General features: G+C 35.5%; 1 protein-coding gene across 4 annotated transcripts in view; it reads right to left on the reverse strand.

Moving 5' to 3' along the window:
- LOC111158678 (SR-related CTD associated factor 8) overlaps positions 1–22,072 on the reverse strand; it is a 90,301-nt gene that overhangs the window by 47,568 nt on the left and 20,661 nt on the right. For all 4 annotated transcript variants that reach the window (XM_022520878.1, XM_022520879.1, XM_022520877.1 and 1 more), the window contains 2 exons: positions 7,809–7,892; positions 3,574–3,618 (listed from right to left, as the gene is read on the reverse strand). In XM_022520878.1, the coding sequence (XP_022376586.1) occupies positions 3,574–3,618; positions 7,809–7,892 (129 nt within the window). The remainder of the gene's footprint in view (positions 1–3,573; positions 3,619–7,808; positions 7,893–22,072) is intronic.

The raw sequence follows: 22,072 nt of genomic DNA on the forward strand, positions 1-22,072 counted from the left end.
AAACTATGTACAATCTGGAACTTCATCAACACTAAAATAAAATCTTTGTTCTGCAAAAGACCTTGGATCTTGTGTTAAAAGAAAGAAAGGACAAGCTACCAACTAAGAAAAAAATATTTACAAACCATCTCTCTGACAAAGGACTTACATCTAGAATATTATTAAGAACTCTGAAAACTTGACAGTAAAAAACCACCCAATTAGAAAATGAACAAAAATATGAAGAGACATTTCACTGAAAATGTCAAAGAAGCATGTGAAAACATGTTCAGCATCATCAGGCATTAGGTAAATGCAAATTAAAACACAATGAGACACTACTATACATTTATTAGAATAGCTAAAGTGGTAACACCAAATGATGGCAAAGAATGTGGAAACTGGATCAATCATACACTGTTGGTGGGAATGTAAAATGGTACAACCATTCTAGGAAAGAGTGGCAGTTTCTTATGAAACAACATGTACTTACGTTCCCAGAGAAATGGAAACTTTTATTCACACAAAAATCCACAGACAAATGTTCCTGGCAGCTTTATTAATAAAAGCTCCCCCCAAATGGAAATGATTTAGATGGCTTTCAATGGGTGAATGGCTAGATAAACTGTGGTACATCCATACCAATGGAACATCACTTAAAAATGAAGGAGCCATTAGACACATGCACAATTTGGATGGATCTAAATAAAATTATACTGACAAAACAAGCCCATTTCAAAAGTCTATATTTACATATAACATTCTTGAAATGGCAAATTAGAGAACAGACTAATGCCCTCAGGAGCTGGCGGGGGGGCGAGGAAGAGAGTAGAAGGTGGCTCTATAAAAAGGAGAAGGAACATGATGGCTCCTTGGGGTGATGAACTATGTTATATCCTGACTACAGTGCTGGTTTTATGAATCAATACATGCGATGAAATTGCACAGAACTAAATATACATACACACAAATGAGTGCATGTAAAACTGGTAAAATCTGAGTTTGGTGGACTATATGAATGTCCTGGTTGTAGTACTTATGTTATCAAGACATTACCATTGGGGGAACCTGGGTGAAGAGTATATGGGATCTCTCTTTACTGTAATCTAATGCAAGCATCATCTATTGATTAAATGACACATGAATCTGCAATTTTCACAAAATAGCTTAAAAATGCACTCACGCAACTCAATTTACCATTAACTAACCCACTGCTGAATTTCTGTTTTAAACAGGGTAGGGGTAAAGTATTCAAATTTCTGCCCAGACACTGACTGGCAATGTCATTCCTCTTTGGTTCTAAGTGAGGCTTTAAGATCAAAAGTCTCATGCTCTACTGACTGAGCCAGCAAGGTATCCTTCTAAGGCAGACTTTAAGGTACAACAGTAAGCTGTTGGACTGTGACCAACTGTACAGATGATGGAAGAGCCGTATAGATCGTTTACCTCATTCACTATGACATAACAGAAATGTGGATGAACCTCTTAACGATGAAAGATACCATTTCAAACCTCTTTTAGGCTGTGGAGAAACTAGGTGAAACTTAGAACTCAGTATATAATGACCGAAGAATGTGGAGGGCTAGACAAAAGTGAAACTCCATAAGACCATGAAAACGAGACTCTATACAAAGCTTCTCTAAACCTGACTGAGAAGTATTTCTCTTAAGAGAAAGATCAAAATATTGTGCCAGAAATTACCTCTGAAGATTATACATTCTAAACAGAGGATGGCATGCCTAGGACTTCTAACTTTCAGACTGCACGGGCAAGGCATAAAGTTGTTCATACTATGTTAGGTTTAAGTTTGTCTTACTGTCTCTACTAAGAACTCTATTTAAAATATGGCCACTGGAGCACTTCATATAATGACTATATTTGAACAGTTCCGAACTGTACATACTGTATGAGGATTCTCCTTTCAACAGGTTTCTTATTTCTATGTGGAATGTTATACCTTGGAATGTCTTATAAAGAGAGATAAAATTCCACCTTTTTTAACTTCATCTCCCCACCCCCGCAATACCGACTTGCTTTTCCAGACTGATTCTACAATTATCTCACAATGGAGAGAATTCTGCTCACCCAAGGTTTAAGTTTCTGAAATATCTTATTAAAAGTACCCCTGCTCTAAATAAAAATCAGTAAAAAACATTTACTGGTAAATTCATGTTTATCCCTTAAACCCTTACTATTCAAATTGTGGTTTCTAAACTAACAGCTGAAGTATCCTCTAAGAACAGGTAGAAATGCAGACTCTCAGACCCTTGACACACTTAGTGAATTCAGAATCTGAATTTTAACAAGATCCCTAGGTAACTCCACTGCACAAAAAAGTTTAAGATGCACTGCTTTAGACATTCGAAACTTTTTAAAATAACTTTTAAAAGTTTTAGAACAATGAAATTTTCCAATCACCAACATTTCTATTATACTGTGATTTACCTAAAACAGCATACTTATTATTTTATTTTACTTTGCATCTCAGCCTCAATTCACTAGTTGTTCAACTCAAAAACTCAAAACTCACTAGTTGTTTTACTAATACTCTAAGTACTAAGACACCAAGACTTCAGAAAAAAGCTGAATCACAGAAAGATTAACGAAATTGATTTACTCAAGGTTACCGACATGACACAGTCAACTGACTGATTCACATACCCTTCCTTCTTGTCAACTATTTTTAAAAAACACTGCAATCTTCCTGAATCCTTAAATGCCATATACCACTGATTCTCAAACTGGTACTGGTTACATCCAGGAACATGAACATGGTCAGAGTACAAAACCTAAATTCAGTTACAGTAAAGTACAAATATAGTATCATTTTGTAAGTTTTAAGCTGTGTGCACTCCTGCCAAAAAATGTGGCATGAATAGGGCACTGATCACCAGGAGAGCAAAAAACTATAATCTAGTCACCTTGGACTCTGCTTACACAAAGTATTATCAAATGTGTATAAGACAGCTAGCTGTTTTCAACTTCATTACTCTCACTTATCCTAGACAATGGAACTTCGGGTCTATAAAATAAGATGCTGAGATGTATAATGTCTTAATGGATGAGACAAAATGAATCAGCAGAAGAGAAGTAGCGGGTAGGCAATGTCTTATCCACACTTTATCTAAAAGAAGAGCTGCTCTCTAGGCATTTTGCTTGAAATGACAAGTGAGAATTAACATACTTTAAAAATTCATATGTACACCATTTTTTTCAGGGGACAGATGCTCACTATGGCACTGCAAATTAACAAGAACATCTACCTGAATGAAAGTTATTGTTTTCAGAATTATCCAAAAAGCACTATCATTTCATTTACTTATTTACTTACTTAAGTAGGCTCCACACTGGTGGAGCCTAGCATGGGGGAATTAAACCCTGACATCAAGACCTGAGCTAAGATCAAGAGTTAGACCCTTAACCGACTGAGCGACCCAGGCACCTTATTTCTTAATTAGAAAATAAAATAAATGGAATCACTTTTGAACAGTCCATCAAAAACAAAACCTGAGTAGTTGATTTAAAAGAATAGAGCACAAGGCATTTATCTATAATTATAGTACATTTAGTGTACATATTGAAAATTATACTTACTTTCTGAATGAATTTCTCAACGCTCTGTACCACATGTTTATAGAACTAAAAAAAAAAACATGAAGTGTAGTTTTAAAATCTGTTCAATTAGGTCTGAGTTTTTCCATTAAGCATAGGTTTAACATTGTTTCAAAGGTCTATCAAAACAATGAATTTTAATCATGAATTTTGAGACCAACAGGTCACTCACCTTCATAAGCAATTAACTATGATACCTAATTAGTAAAAGTTTCTTGACGTGCATATATGGTCAGTACAACTGAGTACTGAACATAGGTTTGAACTATGTGGGTCCACTTATATGCTGATTTTTTTTCAATAAACAAAGTACAATACTGTAAATGTATTTTCTCTTCCTTATGATAATCTTAATAACACTATTTTCTCTGACTCACTTGATTATAAAAATGCTGTATATATTACATATAACATACAAACTAGATGTTAATCGACTGTTTATATTATAGGTAAGGTTACTGGACAACAGTAGGCTATCAGTAATTAAGTTTTAGGGGAGTCCAAAGTTGTACATAGATTCTTGACTGCACAGAGATCAGCACCCCAAACAACACGATGTTCAAGGAAGGGCAAACTGTATATCCAAAGTGTGTTATGAAATACAAAAGAATTTTATCACAGTCCTTATAAAACCATACTTTCGCATACTGTTAGGTTGACAGCGAAGTACCTGTAACAAGCACACTGGCAGATGCATATTCTTCCTTTCATGGAAGGAAAAGATTTCCAAGGGTATCATTAAAGTAGGGTAATACTAGAAATATCAAATAACTCAAAAAATAGCATTAATAAACATATGCAAGGGAGTTGTTTTGAACTCCATTATCTCGTTTCTGCTGGAAAGTGGAACAAGTATATATAATAAGATACAGAGATGTATAAAGTTCTCATGGATTAGCTAAAACAAATCAACAGAAGTGAAGTGAATATACATATTAAAAATGAGTAATAGGCTGCTATCAATTATAAGAAAACAGGTGTAAGTTTTAGAAACAACACTATGAATAAACCTAAAAAGGAACAAATTAGCAATTACAGATTAAAAAAATTATAAATTGAACAAAAGATATCTAAAATTTGTGCTTAATAAATTTTAATATCTTAATGGCAACTGCATAATTAGCATATGTGTTTAAAGAACTTAAATTGTGCTTCTACTTATACTTTTGATCCCAGGAATTATACTTTTAAGGGATCTCCCCTTAGACTGAAGAGACACATGAACATTCCTTTGAACTGCATCAAGAAATCCAAAAATCAAAAAGAAAGGAAAACCTCATTACTCATAGTCATCAAGTCAAAATGTACAAGTTTAAGCTTGGGTATAATTTTCATACTATAAAAACAGTTTACTCAACAGTGTAAGTCACTTAAATAAAAAAGCCAAAACAACTACTTAGAAGTAAGCATTACCTTAAACATTTAAAAGCAACATACAAAATATTAATTACACACTGAGTGATTTGTACTAAATAATAAATCCTTTTGGAAAACATCTTGACAGTGCTCTTTGCTTCTAGCTACTTTACTACATGTAATTCTGAGTAAAACTGCTTACTAAACTTTAATTCAAAGTTTACCAATTCACATAGGCCTTCTTCCCCAACAGCTGTTATGTGAGATTTTGCTGACAGTGTGCAGTTTTAACAAGCACCCATTAAAATAATCATGTCTCTAATCACTGATAAAAAAATTAATGACTTTCCTCAATATAAAACAGTATCACTTAAAACTGATTTAAAAAAGCAGCTCAAATCTCAATTTACACATGTGCTAAATGCAGTTTAAAATAATACAATACTGCAAAACAATTGGTACACTCTTCAAAAATATCAATGGTATGAAAAACAAAACAAAGGCTGAGTATGGCTGCGTGACAAGACAAATAAATGTAATATATGATCTTACTGGATCCTGAAATTTCTTACATGTGGTCAGTGTACAATATAGTTACTTAGGAAATGTCTTTGTTCTTAAGAGATTCAAATTCAAGTATCTAGGGATTAAGAGCTATTATGAATGAAATCTGAAACTATCAAATGATTCAGCCACAAAATATGTGTGTGTGTGTGTGTGTGTGTGTGTGTGTGTGTGTGTGTGTAGAAATAAACCAAATTGTAGCAAAATGTTAACTGGTAAATCTGAGGGAAGACTATGTGGTGGTCATTATAGTATTTTGAAACATGTCTAAATTTTCAAAATTAAAAAATATAAAGCAGTTAACAATAAATCAAAATAGTACACTATATCATAATGTTCAGGCTCTTGATTGAAACTTGGATTCAAATTTAGCTGTATTTATTCTGACTATTGCAAATTACTTATTTTCTCTTAGACCCTTCCCACATCTGAAAAATAGGAGTAATGTTGCTGTTAATACTTTATAGAGCATTTTAATTAGAAAATACTCTGCTCAGAGGGAAAGGGGGCAGTGGAGAGATGGGGAAAATAGGTTAAGGGGAGGAGATACAGGCTTCCAGTTATGAAATGAATAGTCATGGGAACAAAAGGTATAGCACTGGGAATATAATCAATGATACTGTAATAGCAATGTATGGTGACAGATGACAGCTACCCTTGTGAGCACAGCATAACGAATAGAGAGGCTGAATCACTAATACTGTACACTTAAATCTAGAACACCATGTATCAACTATAATGAAAGAAATTTTTTTAGAAGTATTCTCAAGTTATATAAAATGCATCAATTATTTTCACAGACTAAAAATGGTAATACACGTTTGCACACTCTCAGAATCACGATCATAAAAATCAGATCACAATGTAAAATAGGATAAAGAAAGCACAAAAGACTAAATAAACATTCTATACTAAGCCTATCAGACACCCGAAAATTCACTTTTTTAAAGAATTCTCTCGCTTGAATGCTCACTGGTCACTGTACTTTTCACTTATCACCTCTTTGATTTTCTGCATATAAATACAGGAATTTTAACTATAATGCTGTAAGAAATTAACTACAGGTCTGACAAATAAGCTTTGGCCACCAGAACACTGAAAAATCAACTATCGGAATTTTCTCCTAGTGACAATTCTTTCCATAAATAAGAATTTGTTAAATCTAATAGATAATGTTATTATTTAAGGATTATTTATTTAAATAATTGGTGCTTCTGGTTATGGCTGATGCTCTTATTTACAGTAGGGAAACATATTACCAAATATCCACAGGTTAAAACCTGTTTAATTAAATATAAGCACTCATTCATTCTTGATTCTAACAGCCCTACTAAAGCAGGGAGCCTTAGCTTTGCAGACAAGGACCACTTAGAAAGAGGTATTTACGGTTGAACTTCAAAAAAGATCCTTAAAGTCAAGAAATTTTGGGCAAAACTGTGCATGTGTATTTCTCTACAGAAAAGTTCAAGCCTTCTCTGAGATTTTCGGAAGGATCAGTGAGTCAACATAGATTAGTTCAAAACCTCTGTATCAAAGCAATGGCTAAAGACCTATGGCCTCTTCCCACAGCTTAAATGTCCTATATACAATGAGGTTCAATTGTTTTTCATAATGGCTCATTTTCAAATCTACAATAGAATCAGTAAGGAAAAAACTATTAATTTTTATTTAGGAACCTTTACCAAGATTCTGTAAAGTCAGTGTGACAAATAACAAACACAGTCTCCACAACGTGGCTCTATCTAAAATCTTGCCTAAGTAAAGAAAAATGATAGCTTCAAAGCTTATAGAAGAATATTTACCAAAAGTGTTAAATGTTTATCTCTAGATGGGAGAGTTCATAGGTGATCATTAATTTTCATTTTTGTTTTTCCCCATGAATATGTATTAACTCTGCAAAGAGTAAGAGAATACACAGTTTACCCTTAACCAATTCCCTGCACAGTTGAAAATCCACATGTAACTTCTGCCAATCCACAAAATCAGCCACTATTGACTGGAAGCCATACTGATAAGTTAATTAACACATATTTTCTATGTTATATGTATTAAATACTACATTCTTACAACAAAGCAAGCTGGAGACAATACATTGTTAAGAAAATCATAAGGAAGAAAATATATATTCACAGTAATGCACTGAATTTATCCAAAAAAATTCATGTGTAAGTGGACCCATGCAGACCAAATCTGTAATGTTCAATGGTTAACTGTATAGCCTGTAATAATCATCCTTCTTCTAAAATATTAGTATAGTATTTTCTTCTGAAAACAGAAGTATAAAATTTATTACTCACCTTAATAGCTTTGATGGCTGCCTTAGTAATTTGGGTCATTTTCGCTTTAGAAATGGGTGGTTTGTAGTCGTTCAGGGAATACAACTGATAAAAAGAAGAACAAATTTTAAATACAGCAAAACTAATGATCTCTAAGCAAGTGCATGAAATTATCAAACATTTCTATTTTTATATTCTCAATAAAATCAAAGGGCTGCTTTCTTTTAAAAATCAAGTTCAACATCATTAGCCCTCAGGAAAATGCAAATCAAAACCACAATGAGTTACAATTTCACACTTAGTTATTTATAATCAAGAAGACAGATACCAAGTGTGAACAAGGATGTGGAGAAACTGGAACACTTATATATTGCTAGTGGGAATATAAAATGGTACAGCAGCTTAGGAAAATGGCTTGGCAATTCCTCAAAAAGTGAAACACAATAATATGTAATATGACCCAGCAATTCCACTCCCAGGTATATACTTGGATGAATTGAAAATACATATTCACATTAAAACCTATACACAAATGGTCACTACAACATTATTTATAAAAGTCCTTTAAAAAGTGGAAACCACCCCAAATGTCCATCAAATGAATGGATAAGGGGCGCCTGGGTGGCTCAGTGGGTTAAAGCCTCTGCCTTCCGCTCAGGTCACGATCCCAGGGTCCTGGGATCGAGCCCTGCATCGGGCTCTCTGCTCGGCAGGGAGCCTGCTTCCTCCTCTCTCTCTCTCTGTCTACTTGTGATCTCTGTCAAATAAATAAATAACATCTTAAAAAAAAATGAATGGATAAACAAAATGTGTTATAATCATTCAAAATATTAGCCATAAAAAAGGAATGAAGTACTGATACATGCTACAAAACAGATGAACCTTGAAAACATGCGGAGTTTAAAAAGCCATATTAAAAAGGACCAGATATTTTAAGATTCCATTTATATAATATGTTCAGAAAAGGCAAATCTATTCGGGACTGCCTACAACTGGGGGAATTGGGAAGAAATGATGAATAACTACTAATGAGTACATTTCTTTTGGGGGGTGATAAAATATTCTAAAATTGATTGTGGTAAGGTTAAAGAACCACACTAAACGCCACTGAATTATACACTTCAAATTGGCTGTTTGTATGGTATATGAATTATATCTCAAAACTTTTTAGAAATCAAAGGATTCAGGTTTAACAGTAATCTCCACCAAAAAATAATTTTGTTTTGAAATTTCTCATATAAGTAAAGCATAATAAAACTGCTTAAAGAGAAAACAGTTAAGGAGGGGGAGAATCAGGCAATGAACAAATGAAGCTTAAATGAATACTGATTAAAACATGCACCGTACTCAGAGATGACAAGATTTTAACTATAATGCTGTAAGATATTAACTTCAAGTCTGGAAACTAAGCTTTGGCCATTACAACATTGCAAAACACCTGAACAGACTAAAAAGTAACTAAAACAGAATGTGTTGGTTAGTCAACTAGCAACTTAGGGAGTCCTCTACAGCTTTTGCTCTGGCACCCCTTATAACCTATCGATGAATTCTATGGATTCTATCCAGTTTTCCCCATATTTTCAACTCCTTCTCCTTTAACCACAACCACAACCATAGCCCCAAACACTTTCATCTCTCACCCAAAGGACAATCCAAATGGATGTGCATGTCTATCTTTTCAAAAACTAATCTAATCGGGTGACTAATATCCCCTTAAAAAGGTCAATTCACTTCCCATGCTTTGGATAAACACATATGGGAACTCCTCTCCACCTTTCCAGTCTCATCATATTCTACGCTTCCCCGCTGAGCCCTTTGCTCCAGAACAATAATCTTTTTTGAGCTTCCTGCCACAGAGCATTGAAAATGGGCTTGTTCCCTCTACTTGGAACACTCTTCACCAGGGTCTCCTCACTAGTTAATGTGTACTCATTCATCTCGGTTGGAGCAACACTTAATGAGGAAACCTTCCCTACCCTCCCAGCCACATTGGTACCTACTCTTTCTTACTCTCACTGTACTGTCATTCACCTTTGAAGCACTCATTATAGTACTTTGACATTTACTTGTCTGATCATTTAACTAATACTTGATTTTTAAATGGACTGTCATAGAGAGTGACAGTATCATCAAAGGTCAAAGGATGTAAGTTCCTTTAACACAGTTAAGATGTTAATGCTACAAGAGCTGTTCAAGCTGAAATCATTTGTGGAAGAAGTACAAATGTCCTTCCCTTTAAGTTCCCAAAGAAGTGCCCACCTGTTGATACTGCCAACCATTAGGTCAAGATCCCATCAGATCATTTAAGCTATGTCTGCTAAAGTCACAGGAAATTTTAAAACACTTGGGGCTTCAATTACTACCTGAAATTTTAATACACTTGTGGCTTCAATTACTACCAGGTACAAAATAACATCAACACATTCTATAGTGCTTACAACAAACTGAATGTATAAAATAAAGGTCAATTTCTCAGAATTTCTCAGTAGGTCCTGGCTGCTGCCCATCTGAAATCCGCTCCTGCCCTCTCCTACAAGAGATTAAGCTCTAAGGATAGACACCATGTCTTTTTTGTTTAGATTTTTTTCCCTTTTCTCCAAACTATATCTTCATTATCTGGGAGAAAACAGATATTTGTTAAGAATAAGTTAAAATGAATACATACAAGACAAAGCATTGCACAAGCTCTGCACAGAAAGACATGGGTATGAGTTCAACTACATCATCTTATCACAAGCTGCTAAACCTCTGAACCTTAGGTTTCTCATTCACAGAACAGAAACTCATTTCACAGAAACATCACATAAAAATAAAGCTTTTAGAACACACTAAAGTTGCTCAACAGGGTTAGCCATTATTAAAATTAAAATCCTACTCTGTAGGCGTTCTCCATTTAAATGAATAACATTAAAGGATCCATCAAGCACTTCTTCACTCAGCGACTTGCAAGTCCATTCTATAATAATTTATATTATTAGGGCAATGAAGATACATCATCTTTTTCCCACAGTTGACTACATATACTTTCACTTTGTATAGTAAAGCCCTGAAGTTCGATCAAGCATTAGTTCATAGTCTAGCAGACCAAAGCTTTGTTTGTTGTATGTGTGTATGTAATGGGGGTAGGGGATGAGGTAGGGGAAATATAATTAAGATTTATTAAACATTCTCAACAGTCTGAAAAGTCAGCTTTTACCTGAGATACCCTGCCTTTTAAAATGCACATACTGCAGAAATTTAAGGTAGTACTCAGAGAAATACCGAGTAGTTAAGTACTCTTCCAAGGCTCACTTTATATGCTTCCAACTAACCATTACTCTAGATTCTCTAAAATCTCATTTCTTTATTAAATCTGATCCTCAGAAAATAGGCACAGATCATTTCATCTAACTCTTCAATGAATGCCTTAACTAAGTCCTCAGCTTACAAAGACTGATGAAAGACTTGCTCTAGAAACATTGTGTTTTACCCATCTGTTAAAGAAATAATTATCTTTAACCAAAAAAAAAATCTTATGCAATAATTCCCAAAGTATATTCTCCTTGAATGCAGAACAGGAGAATGACTCAGCCAGTTTCCACATGCTTACTTTTTTAATCAAGAAAAGATGATTTAACATGTTTCTCCCATCTAGTACCTTGGCTTCTAAGTGAGCTTGCTCAAGTTTATCTTACTTGTCAGATCAAAAATCTCAAATGTCTACTGACATCTACTTCTCTGCTATATTTAACTATTAGTTTTACTGTATCCAAATATAAAATATATTTTCACCAGTGTCTAATTTTGATACAAAGTTCTCTTTGAAGTAGATGGAATATAAATTTATACATTTAGCAAACTAATGTGAACCCAGCACCTGACTGCAGAGACAGCTTATCTTCATCCACTTTCTATTTTCTCTTTCTATGGGGGGGAGGCAGCAGGCTGTGAGGGAGAGGGAGAATCCCAAGCAGGTCCCCCACAACCCTGAAATCATGACTCTAGCCAAAATCAGAGTCACACTCTTAATTTAGGTGCCCCTTTTTCTCCCATTCAATTTTATCTCTAAATTTAAGTGTTCTTATACATTCCCGTTGTCAACCCTCAACACCAACTCCGTCCTCTAGGACCTCCCTCAAAGACCATTTGTTGAGACAGGTATAACATCACTATAACAGTGAGGATTTTAGAAAAAGAAAACAGTGCTGAAATATCAGACCATTCAAAGCTTTTTAAAAACTTCTATAAGTAGTCTAACTTATATCAAGAGAGAATATTTAATCTTTAGATCTATAGGATAGGACTGAGTGTCTGATCCACAGTAATACACCTGTCTTACCCAGCTGATAACAATTCTGCTACAACATTGCCATTAGGAAGTGTCAAGTATCGTTCCAACCCTCATTCTAATTAGATATATCAACTCCTGACCAAAAATTGGGAATGTAATTCTCCCTGTATTCTCAAAATTTGATCTGGTTTTACACTGGAAAATGTTGGAAAAGAATGAAAATTTATCCTGTGACCTCCTTTTCCATTTCCCTAATGACTCCCTTCTCTATACTTGGGTCACAAGATCAGGGCTGCATGCACTCTAAATTTGGGCTCTCTAAATACCAAGTTTTCTCATGTTTAGGCTTTTTTTCCCCCCTGAAGATTATTTATTTGAGAGACAGAGCGCACGGGCATATGCAGGGAGGGGCAAAGGGAGAAAGAATCTGAAGCAGACTCCCCACTGAATTTGGAATCACTGAGCAGGGAGTCAGACATGGAGCTTGATCCCATGACCCTGAGATCACAACCAAGCCAAAGTCAAGAGTCGGGTGTTTACCTGAGCCGCCCAGGCACCCCTCATATATAGGTTTTGATCCCACCAATCTATTTCCTGGTCCTGGCTCCCTCCTACCTCGTTTTCTAAAGTTTAAATGGCTGCTGATTCCTGTCAGTTTGTTCCATCAAATTATTCCCTCACTTTAGATAGTTTTCACTTTTCTAGGTCTACTGATAACCTGCCAGGTCTGAACTCCTCTTCCGAAATCTAAGCTTCTTCCCCTCAAATGCTGTGTTCTAATGTTATCTAATCTCATCTGACAACCCTTTATTTATACAAACTCTCCAGGTCCCTCTAAACCTCAGTGACTGAAATGAAGTCCCGGTCTTGACGTGCCCCTTCCTATGGCTACTCAAGACTTATCAATATAAAACAAAGGCACTGAACAATAGCCTGGATCTCAGTCAAACTCCTTTATGTTTCAACTCCCCTCAGGAACTTGCAGGCACCACAACAAATGTATTCTTTTGACATCTGAAAACAACTTCTAATGAATCATTTTCTAGTGACTTTAATCAAGGTTTGAGGATTCTTTTTAAAATCTAAACTGAAATATCTTAGTTCCTGCAGACTATTCCAACAAAAAACTTATTTTTGATAAAGATTCTGCTATTGACTGAGCCAAGGACCAGTCAGGACAGCCAAGTACTTTAAGCTCTAGAAGCCACATGGTCTCTATCACACTACTTAGCTCTACCCCTGCAGCAAGAAAGCAGTCAAGGACCAAGGATCAATTCACACATGAATGGGCAAGGTATGTTACAACAGAACTTATTTACAAAAGCAAGTCACCCTTGAATTTGGGCAGTATTTCTCAGTCCTAGAAATGTACACTTCTTTTTTGCATTTGGATAAACATATTCATGACCTCCCTCATCTGCCCTCTTCCACACAGTGACTCATTACCCAAAACTTAACAAAATGTTGTGCTTCATGCTCTTATTTTAAGCAAATTCACTTCAAAAATGTTAATGTGGGGCGCCTGGGTGGCTCAGGTCATGATCCCAGGGTCCTCGGATTGAGCCCCCGCATCCCGCTCCCTGCTGAGCAGGGAGCCTGCTTCCCCACTCTCTGCCTGCCTCTCTGCCTACTTGTGATTTCTTTCTCCATCAAAAATGTTAATGCCTTTCCCAATTCTACCATTACCTTGGAAGAGCCCAATGAAAACCTCATTATCTGACATTCCCCCAAAGAACATTCAAATGTTGGTAAAATCTTGCTCATTTACAGGTTAATGTTAGCCTTCAAGTTTGTGGTTCTATGATCAATGGAAATAACCCAGTATATGAACCTAAGATAACTAAAATAGTTATCAAGCCAATCTATCTTTCCTAACAACAGGCCTCTACTGTCTTTAAAGTGCTAGTTAAGGGACACATGGGGGGGTTCAGTCAGTTAAACCTTTAGCTCAGGTCATAATCTCAGCATCCTGCGATCCAGCCCCATGTTGGGCTCCCTTCTTCCTCTCCCTCTGCTTGTGCTCTAATAAATAATAAATAAAATCAAAAAGAAAGGAAGAAGGAATGAACAAACGGACTAGTTAGGATCCCTCAAATCTCGAAAATCAGAAATCAAAAAAGATAACTGGAACAAACACCATCTTGATACCTTCAATTCAAGATAGCATGCTGACTACAGACATTTTTCTTCTCTTCCTCCTACTGGAAGAATAAAGGAATAAAATTTTAAAAAGGTAAAAAGAACTCAAAATGTAAGCAGAATAAGGAAGGGAGTAAATCCACAGACAAGATGTCAAATTTCAAAAAAACAAACCCAAATATGATTAAGAGGATTAGTAAATGATGTCACAAAGAGGAAATCACAAGCCACAGTAAACACAGAAGATACAGCCAGAGGAAAATAATTTGGCTTATCTTAAATTCCAGAGTCCCACCACTCAAAATTAAGGTATTAAAGACAGCAAGGGCAGCACAAGTGAACTAATGCCTCATCAATTCTTGCAAAAAGTCAATAAATATCTAAGACAATTCAAGAAACCAGTGTTACAAAAATACTGCTTAGATATATGAAATTAATATCATCAGTTGAAACATAACACTGAAGTGTTAAGAACTTAAACATTTTCCTCTTTCGGGGACCCATCATGATGTGAGAAGGAAGAACTTCCAATAAAATCTCTTTTGTACTTAAAAAAAATTGCATGCGTAGGTTACTTTGAAAAACACAATAACTGTATTTCAGTACAATCTTGCTTTACTTGCCACAATGGTCCTCCACAGTAACTCCTTCCAAAATTCATACACTAAATCCCCAATCCCTAATGTGACTATATTTGGAAATAGAGACTTCATGCAGGTAATTAAAGTTAAATGAGATTGTAAGAATGCAGTTCTGACTCAACAAGATTAGTGTCCTTATCAGAAGAGACACCAAAGAACGAGCTCTCTCTCACTGCCACATGACTACTATGTAGGAACTGAGAGCAATGCCCAGACCACAGCCAACAAAGGAAACAGGGACCTCAGCCCTATAATAGCAAGGAACTGTATTCAGTCAACAACCTAAATGAGCTTAGAAGAGAAATCCACGTCTCAAATAAGAGCACACAGCATGGCGGACACCTTGATTTCCGCCTGGTGAGCCCATCTGCAAAAGCAGCCAACTAGTGCTTAGGTTGTGACCCATGGAATTTATAAAATAAATCTGTGGTGCTTTAAACCATAAGCTAAGTTTGTGGCAATGTGCTGTAAAGCAACAGAAAACTAATACAATAGAAAAAGCTGTAAATGATTATATAAATTTAATTTTTGCAAATATTTTTTGAAAAGTATTTTTATAATTCAAAGTCAAAATTAAAATTTTTCTAAATATCTGTTTTTCCTAAGTAACTTAAAAAAAAGAAATTCAGTATTTTGCATAAAGGAATAAAAAGTAAATAAGATAATTCTTTCACTGATAATCATTTTAAAGAGATTATTCTCCAACTCTAATTCCCGAAAACCAATATATTTTATTACAAATTTTACTTCAACAACTCAAAAGCTAAGTATTCCCTATATCTGAAATTTGTCACTCTCTAATATACAAGTTCTCCTTTTCTGTATAGCAAGACCTTTTCTATTATTTTTGGGTTGGGATACAATACACAATATTAAATACTGTAACATAAAATCAGATACACTTGACAGAATGTGACCAGAGAACAGTAACAGAGTTAATAGTAGCAGATTCAACACTAAAAGCAACATTAAGAAAAAGCATGTTCTAAAAGAATAATGTGACCAATAGTGACTTTCTATTAAAGTAAATTTCTTTGTTAAACAATGTTTGAATTAATAAATGAGTGTGGGTTACTTCTACTGAAGTAGCAATATTCTCGAACACACGGAATTTTTTAAAGAGCAAAAGCCAAAAAGATATGTTACAGATATTCTGCCAGGACTCCCAGATCACACTTTTAAAGAAGGCACAGCTCCTGATTTTACACTAAATAATGTGAGAGTATAAAAACTTCAAAACAGGGGTGCCTGGGTGCCTCAGAGGGTTAAAGCCTCTGCCTTCGGCTCAAGTCATGATCCCAGGGTCCTGGGATGGAGCCCCGCATGGGGCTCTCTCCTTGGTGGGGAGCCTGCTTCCTCCTCTCTCTCTCTCTGCCTGCCTCTCTGCCTACTTGTGATCTCTCTGTCGAATAAATAAATAAAATCTTTAAAAAAAAAAAAAAAAAACAACAACAACTTCAAAACAAAGTTTCAAATGCATCTTTGAAATAAACCGTATGTAACTGGGAACACTAAAGCACATAAAATCTGAAATGCTGTAACATCTAAAAATCAGTGAGCAAAATTAAGTATTCATTAGTGCCAGGCACCATGGCTCTAATAGAAGAGGCAGACAACTCTGCCTTCATGGAACTGAGTGTGCTTTTGCAGATAGGGAATATTCTAATAAACAGTTTGCAGAGTATAGTTAAGTATAATGAAAGTATATATTATTTGGTGAAGGTTATGCAAAACTGGCATCTTTCTCAGGATCTCAAATCCCAAACCCTTTTAAAAAAAAGTTGGACACTTGGGTAGCTTAGTCAGTAAAGCGTTTGCCTTCAGCTCAGGTCATGATCTCAGGGTCCTGGGATCCAGCCCCACTTTGGGCTTCCTGCTCAATGAGGAGTCTGCTTCTCCCTCTTCCCCTACCCCAATTGTGCGTGCTCTCTCTCTCAAATAAATAAAGAAAATCTTAAAAAAAAAAAAAAAAAAGTGTAAGACATTACCAGGAAAAATGATGCCCTTTTTCTTAATTATAAATCTGAAGTAATAATCATCTGTCTAGTAAGATCAAACCTATACACTTAACTTTTGGTGGGTCAGGTGGGATGGGGTAGATCCTCTAGTTTAAAAGAAAACAAAAGAAAGCCAGAATTTGATATATAAAAGTGCTAACAAAATTGTTATGACAAATATAAATATATACATGCTTTTTTTTACTATTCGCTCTTATGGGCTAAAGTATTTTCACATAAATAGTCATTTATATTACTAAGCAAAACATTCTATTTCTCAACCATGACAGGTGTCTAAGGTTAATATTGCAGTTTTGGTTAAACTTATAAAAAGGAACCCATTTACTTTAGAATCTAACTTACTGTTAGCAACAAAAGAAACTGTTTAAAACTGTTAGTAACAAAGAAAAACTACCATCAGCTCTCCCTCAAGAATTAAATTTAGGGTACAAAAACTTATTTACATGGTCTTTAATTCAATACAAAAAATTTATGTATCCCTTCCAAATTCTTGGAATAAAGTGGATAAAAAAGTACTCTTAAAACAGTATATAGGAGTTACAGTGAGCCAAGATGGAGTAAGCCAACTACAGCCTCTCTCCCCACACTGATTACAACTAAAAGCACCAGACTACAAAAAAAGCTGCAGACTGTGAAAAGAAAAACAGAAGCCAATGGGAAACAAGCAGAATAGTAACCAGTGATGGGGGTGGGGAGGACTGTGTGCAGGTACTGAGGTAAATTTCATAGTGTTTTGTGCTCTTCTATGATAGGTTTTGATTTCAGAGAATGCAGAATCAAACTCTGCAGCCAGTGCTAGAAGCAAAAACACCAGAGGAAACAAACCCCTTTTGTCTAGCCAGAAGACTAAGTAAAAGGACTCTTCCACGCTACTGCGGTGGGCACCAGGAAGAATCTCCTTTTCTTCCTCCTCTCCCATTTCTCCCACGCCCTGCTTAAGGTTGGAGGGCAACCACTGCCAGCACCTAAAAAGCCCCAAAGAACAGCAATTTCCAGACAGAGGAAGAAGGAAAAGAGGCCCCTGCTATCCAAAAAGTATGGTGAGGATTCCCCATTTTTTCTCCACTTCAACTCTAAAAGTTAAAAATGGAGAGAAACCTGACTTTTTGGCCAGAAGAACAGAGAAAAGGATGCCATGGGATCTAGAAAAAGTATAGGAATCCCACAGAGAGCTGAGAAGAGGATCTCCTGATTCTGTGTAAGAACTAACTTAAGTCTTGGGCTCATTCTGGAATTGTGCCCATGTGAAACAGACCCAAAGAAATCCAGCAAAGAGGCTTTGAGAACTAAAATTTATGTAAACCACTAGTTCCTGATTGGCACATGTGCTGGGCACATATAAAACAGCAAAACAAATGTTTGTAAAAGTGAACTGCCATTGGAACCAACACAAAAAGTCAAGACAGAACTTGCATCCTCAACCCAACCAAGATGAATGTCTGCTAAATAAATCAATATTCTTAATAAGATTTTAATGAAATCCTTCAATACTGAAAACCTCCAATATACAAGCCAAACTTACTTGATATACCAAAACACACACACACACACACACACACGTGCACACACACACACGTGCACACACACACACACACACACCCTCCCAAACCAGGAAGATCTGCCCACACTGCTCAAGTAAAAGGAGAATCAACAGATGCCAACCCCAAGATGATGCTGATGTTGGAATTATCACAAACTTCTAAAGAAATCATAATGATCCTCAATAAGGTAAAGGAACAAATTCTTGTAATAAATGCAAAAAACAGAAGTTTTCATCAGAGAAAGGAAAACTACAAAAAAAAAACAATTAGAAATTTTAGAACTGGAAAATACAGTATCTGGAAGGAAAAGGTAGTATGGTACTCAATACAAGAGCTATAAAATTATTATGAGTGACCTTTATATATTTTAAGAAGTAAAAGGCCATAATAATGGAATTTTTACAACATTTCATGCAACAGTTAAAAAAAAGTCCAAGAAGAGAGATTTATTAGTAAGGTACACTAAGAGAAAAAAACTTAATCTGATACATACATTACTAATGTAGAACTATGGAAATCTCTAATATGCTATGTGACAAATATAAAATATTTGCAATAATACAGTATATAAATATAAGAATTAAATGCAAAGATAAGACCAAGAAAAATGTTCAGAAAAACATCTGTTGTAACAACTTAATTAGGCATAGATAACTTTCTTACAATTAAAAAAAGTTCTATCCATTTCTCTATTTCATGCAATTTTTTTCAAACCATAATCTAATTAATCAACTGAAAACTTTTTCAAGGTAATCCTAGTCCAATTAAAATAGAAAAAAAAGGAAATAATGAAGCATATACTAACTAATCTTGATTAAAACTTTTGTTCCTGTTATATTTACATAGGTAACTACTAGATCATGACACAAATCATTTTTTAAAAAAGGACTTTTTTTTTTCAAGACTTTACTTGTCAGAGAGAGAGGGAGAGCACAAGCAGAGGGAAGGGCAGACAGAGCAGGCAGAGCAGCGGGAGGAGCAGGCTCCCCACTGGGCAAGGAGTCCAATATGGGACTTGATTCCAAGACCCTGGGATCATGACCCAAGCTGAAGGTAGACAGTTGACCAACTGACCCAACCAGGCGTCCACAAAAATTATATTTCTTATTGTGGGTTGTAAAGTTTTTCTGAGACACTGCTGTAGCCCACAGTCTTAAGAAGAAGATAATACTAAAATTAATTATAAGGAAAATAAAACATTAAAATTTCCCTGGATAATTCTTGTCAAAGGCTGAGTCTAAAGGGCAATCTTTGCTTTGTTCATTTTTTTTTTAAAGACAATTAGTGAATATCTAGAAATATAAAAGACTTAGTGGTATAAAACTCAAGATTTTTTTCCCAGTTGCAATCAGAAAAATGGGAAAAGGGAATGAACTTTCACATCTGAAATCACATCCTGCCCCTACTGATGTACACGTACATCCTCCTGCAACTTCATAGCAGTCTTACCACAAGGTAAAATTATGTCATAATTTGTTTTCTGTGCTATTTCTCGACCTACCTACCTACCTACCTAGCTATCCACTGCACCATCCATCCACCCACTTTGGAAAACACTGTCCTCACATACTGTGAACCCTCAGTAAATAAGTACCAGTATTAGTATCCTTTTATTCATATCCTCCACAATGCCCAAAACAGTTCCTTGCACATATTATGTATTCAAATAAATGCTGATTCAAATTTTGATAAAGTAGCCAAATTCAACCAATTAATAGGTCACAGTTAAACAATCATTTAAATCTAATCAAACCAACATTCACTGACTACCTACAGTAGATATGCACAGTATTAAGCCCTTCAGAAAACAAACAACCAAAAACATCTTGAAGAACTTCATCTAGATATTTAACAATCTACTGAGGTAGAAGGGGAGGGTAGTGACATACCATTATTATAATATAGTAGATTCTTAACATTCTGAGATTTACCATTGTCAGCTTTGACAATTCACTAATGATCCCAAAGGTCTCACAGGTAATTCTGCAGAGACACTAATTTGAGGTATTTGTTTCTCTTCTCTCATATTCTCCTTTGCATTTAACAGAGGAATAATATACTAACGTGGTATTTAAATTTTGGGGGATCCATAAGAACCTGAAGATTCTGCCTCATGAAAACAAAAACGCATGGCATAATTTAGTGCCAGAATAAAAAATGCTACATTCAAACAAATGAAATGTACATCTAGTTGCTAAAAGAGAAAAGGTTTAATAAAGAAAACGGAAGTGAAATGGGCTGACTGAAAAAAAGAGAGCATTCCTGTTACAGCTTTGATTCTACTTCCACACTACTTACACTCATAACACACTCGTCAATGAATCTCTCTTTACAAAACTAGCAATTTTTAAGGAGGACTGGAGAAGAGGTCTATTTCCTAATGGGAATACATTAGAATCTCAACAGAATGCTGTGCTTTCCTACTGGGGAGTCACTGAGTACCAAAAAATACATACAAACACACACACACACACACACACTCACACACACACCAAGAACCGTAGATGAGAATATGTAATACATAGTTTCATGTATATAGTAAATGTTCCCATTTCATACTGTTGTATAGACACAATGTATATACGACAAGCACACTTTTATGTTTACTTCTAAATACAAATAACTTTATTTCTAACACAGTCTTGTATTAAAAGGTTTAAGTTCATAGCTAAGAAATCTGCAGTTGAAGACAAAGATAATCTAAAATGTTTTTCAAAGTATAAAGTGATTGAAGTAAAACAGTTGTTGAAGAGACTGAGTAAAAACTAGTAATCTAAAAAAGATTAGTTCTACTGTATAAACTTGAGAGAACAGAGAATAGTAAAATAAAAGCCAAGTCAAAAGAAACTATAACAAACCAAGAGGGAAGTGATGAGGACCTGGACTAAAGTCTGAATACTTTATTTTTATTATTTAATACTGAGAATAAAAGAGAAGGGAAGGATGCAAAACCCATAAAAACAACAACAACAACCACCAAAAACCCTCACTGGATTTCATGACTGAAAAGATGTAAATGAAAGAGGCACCTAGGAAAATTCCAAGTTTTCAAGTCTGAGTGTTTGGGAGTATGATTTTACTGTTGATATAAAGAGGAAGTCTAGGTTTGGGCTACAGCATCCAAGAAAGACCAAAGATTAGACCACAGAAAAAGCAAACAGAGGGCACCTGGGTGGCTCAGTGGGTTAAAGCCTCTGCCTTCGGCTCAGGTCATGATCTCAGGGTCCTGGGATAGAGCCCCACATTGGGCTCTCTGCTCAGTGGGGAGCCTGCTTCCTCCTCCCTCTCTCTGCCTGCCTCTCTGCCTACTTGTGATCTCTGTCTGTCAAATAACATAAATAAAATCTTAAAAAAAAAAAGAAAAGAAAAGAAAAAGCAAACAGAAGGCATGTTTCGAAAACCTGGATTATATGTGTTTCCATCAGTTTGTAAGACTGAGTCTGAAATATCTAGCAGCTTGGCTGTTGAGAGATCTCTGAATCGTGTGTGATTCAGATAGGGGTCAGGACCCCCATCATGAGACTGGTGAAAGGGAAAAACCCTGTCACAGTACTTTCTCCAGCAATGAATGAAAGTGAAAACATACCAAATGGGTGATGTCAGTTGAAAAACAACATAGCACAGAATATTAGTATTCCGACCAGGCCTCAGAGATGTGACACATCAATAACTGAAA

This window comes from Enhydra lutris, unplaced genomic scaffold (assembly GCF_002288905.1).
Source record: "Enhydra lutris kenyoni isolate GAN:26980312 unplaced genomic scaffold, ASM228890v2 scaffoldscaffold62, whole genome shotgun sequence".
Taxonomy (NCBI): domain Eukaryota; kingdom Metazoa; phylum Chordata; class Mammalia; order Carnivora; family Mustelidae; genus Enhydra; species Enhydra lutris.